The sequence below is a fragment of the Balaenoptera acutorostrata genome, chromosome 9 (assembly GCF_949987535.1).
Source record: "Balaenoptera acutorostrata chromosome 9, mBalAcu1.1, whole genome shotgun sequence".
Taxonomy (NCBI): domain Eukaryota; kingdom Metazoa; phylum Chordata; class Mammalia; order Artiodactyla; family Balaenopteridae; genus Balaenoptera; species Balaenoptera acutorostrata.
Genome location: NC_080072.1, coordinates 103,548,884 through 103,557,146, shown reverse-complemented (window position 1 = coordinate 103,557,146; position 8,263 = coordinate 103,548,884). Strand labels below are relative to the sequence as shown.

General features: G+C 36.5%; 1 protein-coding gene across 1 annotated transcript; it reads left to right on the top strand.

Annotated features, from left to right (window-relative positions):
* Positions 1–675: 675 nt before the first annotated feature.
* On the top strand, positions 676–1,935 carry LOC103001936 (olfactory receptor 8B3-like). Its single transcript, XM_057553020.1, is given in 4 exon segments — positions 676–820; positions 1,137–1,741; positions 1,743–1,858; positions 1,860–1,935. Coding segments are annotated over 4 exon segments (942 nt in total).
* Positions 1,936–8,263: the final 6,328 nt, after the last annotated feature.

The following is an 8,263-nucleotide window of genomic DNA, read 5'->3' as shown; positions in this document are numbered from 1 at the left end:
CTCATTCATGCCATCCTACAAAACCTAGGAAAGCACATCCACCTTCCTTTATTCATTTGCTGTCCAGCTAGGATAGAGCAGAGGAGAATGTGTGGAAACACTGGAGTGTATGGTTAAGTATAAAACTTAGGTTACCAAGGTTCACCTCAATACCTGTTATCAATTATTAACTTCCTGGATTCTTATAGTAAAGTATCTGAAAACCTTAGAGACTATGAGAGACTTTCTGGTAGCAGAATATCTGTATGGTCTCTTCCCTGTAGGGATTTTTCTTTCTTGATGGTCAAAACAGGGGACCTGAGGTACCTAGTAGGGTAATGGAAACATGAGTAGGAACTAGGAAGTGATGAATCAGATGAATAGGGGGGAGAAATGGGGATACATTCCCACCCCTGAAGCCCATCAGCAAGTAGGCTTGCTCCTCAGCTACCCCATCCCTCTATCTTCTCGTAAGATAGAGCAGTTGTCACGTGCAGTTCATGCAATGAAAGACAGTGATTTAAATGTTGAGGGGTGTGTACCTTCAGACCTTATGAAGCAAAGGAGGACTTATGTGATTTCTGCCAGTCTGAGTCTCTTTCACATAAAGCTCATATAAAAGAGAGTTTGTAAGACAGAGCTGGGTTCCCTATTGATGGAGTTTTCTTCTATTCTCACAGATTTCTGAAGTTGAGAATGCTGGCTAGAAATGACTCCTTAGTGACTGAATTTATTCTTGCTGGATTAACAGACCATCCAGAGCTCCAGCAGCCCCTCTCTTACCTGTTTCTAATGATCTACATTGTCACCATGGTGGGCAGCCTGGGCTCGATCATTCTTTTTTTTTTTAATTTTTTTTTAAAATTTATTTATTTATTTTTGGCTGTGTTGGGTCTTCGTTTCTGTGCGAGGGCTTTTCTCTAGCTGCGGCAAGCGGGGGCCACTCTTCATCGCGGTGCGCGGGCCTCTCACTGTCGCGGCCTCTCTTGTTGCGGAGCACAGGCTCCAGACGCGCAGGCTCAGTAGCCGTGGCCCACGGGCTCAGTCGCTCCACGGCATGTGGGATCCTCCCAGACCAGGGCCCGAACCCGCGTCCCCTGCACTGGCAGGCAGACTCTCAACCACTGCGCCACCAGGGAAGCCCTCGATCATTCTTATTGGTCTAAATTCTCACCTCCACACCCCCGTGTACTATTTAGTCTTCATCCTATCCTTCATTGATCTCTGTTACTCCTCTGTTTTCACCCCCCAGATGCTGATGAACTTTGAATTCAGGAAGAATATCATCTCCTATGTTGGGTGCATGACTCAGCTGTTTTTCTTTCTCTTTTTTGTCATCTCTGAGTGCTATATGTTGACCTCAATGGCCTGTGATCGCTATGTGGCCATCTGTACTCCATTGCTGTATAAGGTCACCATGTTCCATAAGGTCTGTTTGGTGCTATCTTTGGCTGCGTATGTGATGGGGTTTACTGGAGCCTCTGCCCACACAGGGTGCATGCTTAGACTAATCTTCTGCCATGTTAATATAATCAACCATTACTTGTGTGACATCCTCCCACTCTTCCAACTCTCTTGCACCAGCACTTATGTCAGTGAGGTGGTAGTTCTCATTGTTGTGGGTATTAATATCACAGTACCCAGTTTCACCATCCTAATTTCTTACATCTTCATCCTCACTAGCATTCTTCATATCAAATCCGCTCAGGGAAGATCGAAAGCCTTCAGCACCTGTAGCTCCCACATCATTGCTCTTTCTCTTTTTTTTTGGTTCAGCAGCATTCATGTACCTTAAATATTCTTCTCCTGGATCTATGGAGCAGGGGAAAGTTTCTTCTGTTTTTTATACTAATGTGGGACCCATGCTCAGTCCTCTGATTTAGTTTGAGGAACAAAGATGTCAGAGTTGCAATAAGGAAATCCCTGTTTAAAATCCAGAGGAGAAACATGTTCTAATTACAAACAACAATAATGTAAAGACATTCAATTTTTATTGTCTTTCAAGATGATATTTGTTCATAAGTATGTCCTACAGATTGTGTTATATGTGGTATAATAGACTTGTCTCATCACTTTCCTTATAGCTTGTCTCACTTTTCCTACATATCTCTTGCATCTTGTACCAGTTTCCTAAATAACTAGTAGCATCTTCATAAAAGGAAAGTATGAACTGATTTTTTTCATACTGTCTTTGTCTCCTGGGCTATTCCTAATCTGGACAAATATGGTGAGTTTCATAAATACATAAAGTTAAAATTAGAGCTTGCTGTTCTAGACACAGAAGTGCCCAAACACTGCAGAATAATTGTCTTTTAAAACAATATTGTTCCTGGTATAGGAAGGATTCAAAGAAATGTCTTCATTGCAAATTGCATATATAGCTTAAAGTAGGATCAGATTCTTCTGATGTTATCATTTTGTTCTATTTTTCATACCAATTTTCCTTTTATTATTATTACTTTTCTTGTTCCCTTTGAAAATGGCCAAATCTGTTTTACATGCCACCTGCTTCTGAGAACCTCTATAAGGCAAATGCCTTTAATATTGAAGAGAATACATATAACTCCACCATTTATTGCCAAACATGGAATTAAGAGAGGATGATTAGAAGAATAATACATATGTATCTCAGGATCCCAGTAAGCATAATGGGTTGTTTATTATAAAATTTGTGTTTATTACTCTCTAAAATGACACCAGATATTTTGAAAAAAGCATATGGTTTTACTGTCAGTTTTGTTTTTTATCACTTTAGGAAAATACTACACATAGTGTTAGGAGAAACATTTTAGCCATGTTTCACTTATCCAGTGAAGTATCATGAAAAAAGTTGTGTATTAATATAGTAAACCATATTCTAGCAACATTTTTTGAACTTACTTAAACCTCGTCTCACCAGTAAGACAATAAATATATTTACCTAGATGCTTCTCCCTATAATTTCCATATTTCTCCAATGCTTTTCCCATTCATATATTTAGAGTATCAAATATAGTGGTAGGTCAAAAATATTCTTGTTGAATTGGATTATCTTGTTTGAATAATAACAATAATAAATTTAATGTTATAAATAATAATTAATAAAATATAGTAATAAATGACAATAACAAAAAATAAGTCAGAAGGAACTTTGGGGTATAGTTTCTTTTGAGGAGTAAAGTGTGGCAAGCATAGAGAGGTGCTGCTAACTCCCTTTCAGTAGAGCCACCTGTGGGGAGCATCATTGACTGTCTATAGCCGATACTCCTTTGGATCCACCGTAGTGTTCAGGCAGAGTCCATGCTTACTCTAAGATGGCCTCAGCCAATGGCTTAGCATGGTGGGTCATACCGGCCTGGCCAATTTCTGTGTAACGTGGATCTCTTCTGATAGGCAGTCTTTGTTTAGGGACTTCCTATCGTCCTATTTGAGATTTTTTTGAACTGCACTGTGGTCTGAGGTTTTCCTACCCAATCCTTTCTTCTCTCTCTCCTTTCGTAGGTATCACACTTTCATCCTGGTCTGAAGGCTTTCTCACTGACTCCCACTCATTCCCATTTTATCCTTCACAGGCACTTACCACAATAAATGTCTTGGAAGTCTAATCATTTCTTAGCATCTGTTTCTTGGAGAACTCTAAAATGACATAGAGGACTTAACACTAACTGATTTTAAACCTTAGTTTTAGGATATGGTAATCAAGACAGATTGGTTTTGTTATAAATATAGATAAATCCATGGGACACAATAGAATATTCGGAAACAGATCCTCACTTATATAGTTGATTGATTTTTAACTGAGCAACTGTGTAAATCTGTAAGTAAAGAAAAATCATTCTAAGCAATTGATGCTGGAAATACTAACTACTCATGAGGAAAACAATGAACTTTGATCTCTACCTCACATCATACACAAAAATTAATTTTAAATAGATCAAAACTATACACATGAAACTTTAACATAAACCTTCTAGAAGAAAACATAGAAAAGTATGTTAGTGTAGGCACAGATTTCTTAAACATATTCTGGAAAGCACTAAATCTAAAAGAAAAAAAAAGAGAAAATGAGTTTCACTTCAATTAGAACATCTGTTTATCAAAAAAATATTTATAGGCAAGACACAGACTGGAAGAATATTTGCAAAACACATATTTGATAAAGGTATTGTATCCAGAATATAAAATGTATCTCAGTGATGAAAAGATCATATCATATATTGGCAAATGATTTGAAAGACACATCCCAAACAAACATATGTAAATAGCCAATAAGCACATGGACATGTGCCTAACTTGGTACACCCCCTTATGTATAGTGAATAGCTGGATAACAGTTCTTTAACAGCTGTAGTATCCTCCCTCACTTTATTGCCCAGACTTTGCCCCTTGAGTGGCTCAAGCACTTGTCAGGCCTTCTTCTTGGTCTCCCTCCATGTTGGACCTTGCACCCTCTTGGAGCCTCTATTGCAGAGGTCCAAGCACCAGCTGTGGGGCATCTCCAAACCCTCCATTAATCCAAGCACCAATCCTATAGAGCTTCTCCTCTGAGATTCTAGAATCTGGTTATGCTTCTTATTCTTTCTGTTTGTTCTCTCAGTTCTGGGTAGCTATTTTTTACAGGTTATTAGTCTTTATGTTTTCTCTGCTTCATCTTTTGCTCTTTCCTCCTTGCAATGTCTATATATCCAATTATCTTTTTAAAATATCCTCCATGGGAAATACATAGTATGCTGTTTTTTGACTGGAATTTGAAACAGGGAACACCTTTCATGTGATTTTGTTGGACGGACTTGCCCATCTCACAAGACATATCCTGTCTAATTAGCACATGCCAAACCCTGATGACAGTGATTAGTCAGAAATAGTCATTTGACTACAGTCTTTTCTGCCAAAATTATTTAAACAAACTTTTCTACTTATAGTTACTGAATTGGTAAGATTAAATCTAGGGATTCTAGTAGTCCTGTTTTCACTACATGGGGAGAGTTCATCTGAGGTTAAAATGCAGTAGAACCAAGCAGACAAAACGTGTGGAGAGAGACACACCTCCATGAATGGTTGGCCCTGTCCAGCCAAATAAAAGGCCATGTATATTCATGACTTACCAGTTTCACACACTTTTTGGGATTATGTTGGTTTATGTAGGCAAAATATAGTTGCAGGCATGACACATGCCTTGTAGTCTGAATGTGATATCCAATTTCCCAGCACACTCTGCTGGCAGTATGAGTCAGTAAAATGCCTGGCTTGGTCTGTGAATCAACAGACTTACTTTACAAGTTGACTTTATATTCTTTTGATCAACGTGGCAAAAATGATCATTTAAAATTATTAAAATCACAACTCATATAAAACTAAAATGATTAAAAATTCAATTGCAGTGTTTTAAAAATAACTATAATTATAGAATTTGACGTAAAAATTTTTTCAATATATCAAACATTTTTAAAACACCTTTAGGATATTTGGAAGTATTATGTCCATAACTTGATGAATTTCTTGAAGATATAGGTAGATATGGCTTTATTATCCTTCTGTATATGCTTCATAAATACAATTTTAATTGGGAAAAAAGTTTGTTTTCTTCATGCGGAATCCCCAGATGAATTCACATTAAAGGCATCAAGCCTAGAGTATATCCTAGACAGATGCTCTCGGAAGGGTAAGAATAGAATGTGTCTGACGTGATGGCATATACCGTACTTTGGCCAGCGTCAAGAATGGTCAGCCAAGTGAGGCACTCACTGCTCTATTTCAACAGCCCAACCAAAAAGGCACTCCACCACCTGGTCACCAGCTACAGCAGCCACATGCAGAGGGGACAGTGCCTGTGGTGGACCAGAGTCCCACAGGGCTGCTGGGGTAGTCTGTTTCAGGTGCCCAGGAGCACAGTGCTTGGCCTGTGGTGGACGCCAGGCAAGGAGTCCTGATGTTCGCAGCTCCAGGCAGATGCCCTAGTCTCTGGCTCCCCATTTCACGTACTTCTGTCCATCTCCAGCCAATTTATCCTTTTCGTGGCATCTAAACTAGTTGAAGTGTGATTGCTCTAAGAATGCACAAGCCTTCTGCAAATTGGGTTTCTCTGTTATTTTGAAATATTTGAAATGAAAAAGCAAAATTAGTTCCAAATTTGTTGAACATTAAATTTGTCAGTAAAAAGAAAATAACTCACATTATTTAAACATGATTTCAACGGCAAAGTTTTAAATGGTGGTAAGAATGATCTAAACTCTATCACTTATGCATACAAAATTTCTCATTGATGATGATTATAAAAGAAATTGGAGATATAGTCATTAAAAATTCTTGCGCAAGAATTGCAAATAACTTTCAAGCACAAAGCCTGTTAACAAAGAAATTATATTCCAGAAGCAAGTACCAATTCTCATTTAGAATTATGAGTATATTTTATTTGGGAATGTTATTTAATAAAAAATGATAAATCTCATTTAAGAGATATTTCTGATGTTTGAATAATTTACATTATTATAATAGGTAATGAATATATGAACTTTTCTGATTTTACCATCAAATATATCCTGAAAACTTCATAATACATACATTTGCAATTTAATAAATAATGCAAAATTTATGTAATCACAAACCAGTTCATAAAATAGAATATTGTAGAATATTTTATTCAGTATTTTTAGCTGTTTTGAGTGGGTGGTAGACCCAATAGCCTAGTCCAACAATACCAGAAATGACAGTTGTTAAATAGCTTATTTAGTCAACTTTGTTCTCAAATTAGATTAGGTGGTAAGGGGGCATTCACTGTATAGTGATACTTTAGGTGGATGTCTTCAGCTGTTATGTCTTCAAATATTTTTCTACCACTCCTCCTCTCTGCTGTCTGGGACTCCAATTACATACATATGAGGTTACTCCAATTACATAATATGATGTCTTAGGGCTCACTGATGCTCTGTTCATTCTTTTCTAGGCTTTTTTTTTTGTCTCTGGATATCATTTTGGGTACTTTCTATTGCTATTCTTTAAGTTCACTCATCGGTTCTTCTGATGTGGTGTTAACTCCATTCAACACATTTAGTTTTACATAAATTTTTTATTTTAGAATTATTTTAGATTTATAGAAGAATTGTTAATATAATACAGGGAGTTACTATATATTTCATATCTTGTTCCTCTTGCTATCTTACATTAGTGTGATACAGATGTCACAGTTAGTGAACCAATATTGATAATTATTGTTAAAGTCCATACTTTATCCAGATTTTCTTAGTTTTTACCTAATGTCCCTTTTCTATCCTAGGATCCCATTCGGTATACCACATTGCGTTGATTAGTCATGTCTCATTGGGTTCCTCTTGGCTGTCACATTTTCTCAGACTTCCCATGGTTTGGATAACTTTGACAGTTTTGAAGAGTATTAGTCAGGTATTTTGTAGAATATCCCTCAATTTGGATTTCTAATGTTTTTGTCATGATTATTTTTGGATTATGTATTTTTTTGGATTTGGTGTATTTTTCATTTCACACATTGTATTTTTCAGATCAAGGAAGTCAATGTGGGCCTTGTCATGCCTTGACATTTTTTTCTTGAATATATAGAATATATTAATAACAGCTCTTTTTTTCTTGTCTGCTAATTTTAAAATATGTTATTTTCAGTATGTTTCTACAGATTGAGGTTTTTCCTCATTGTGGATTGAATTTTCCTGCTTTTTGCATGCCAAGTTTTAAGCTAGTCTTTAGTTGGATTTCCTGTTATTTTAAACAAGAAATGTTGCCATATTTTTAAACTGAAATAACTCATTTGTAAATTTTTTATAAGAAAGAAAAAAGAGATTGAAGCTTGGCTATCACTATTGGTGATAGAAACACAAACACACTGTAATAATTGGCAGGGCTCATGGAGCACAAGCTTAAATGGGAAGTGATTAATGTCCCAGTTGTATCTGATTATTTTTTTTCTCAGTTTTCTTTCTTTATGTCAACTTCATTGAATTTCCCCAGGTTGGAGACATGGATTCAATATAAGTCAGAATATTCTTTATGGAAACACCCAAGGCCAATCCTGTGTAAGACTACTGACCCATCTGGTCCAGTATTAAGCCTCTAAGGTTGGTATGGAAAGGTGTGGATTGGCCTACCCATACTGATAGTAGATATTAGAGATGTGTTACAAAAACACAGACTAGTTTTCCATAGTAAGTCCTGAGAGATCTACTGAACAATATATTGTTTAAACTATTGAGCTGTATAAATTTTTACACAAATAAATTTTCCTTATAAAGTTTTATAAAAACATTTCAAATTATATTTTATGAGGCCTAGTTTACAT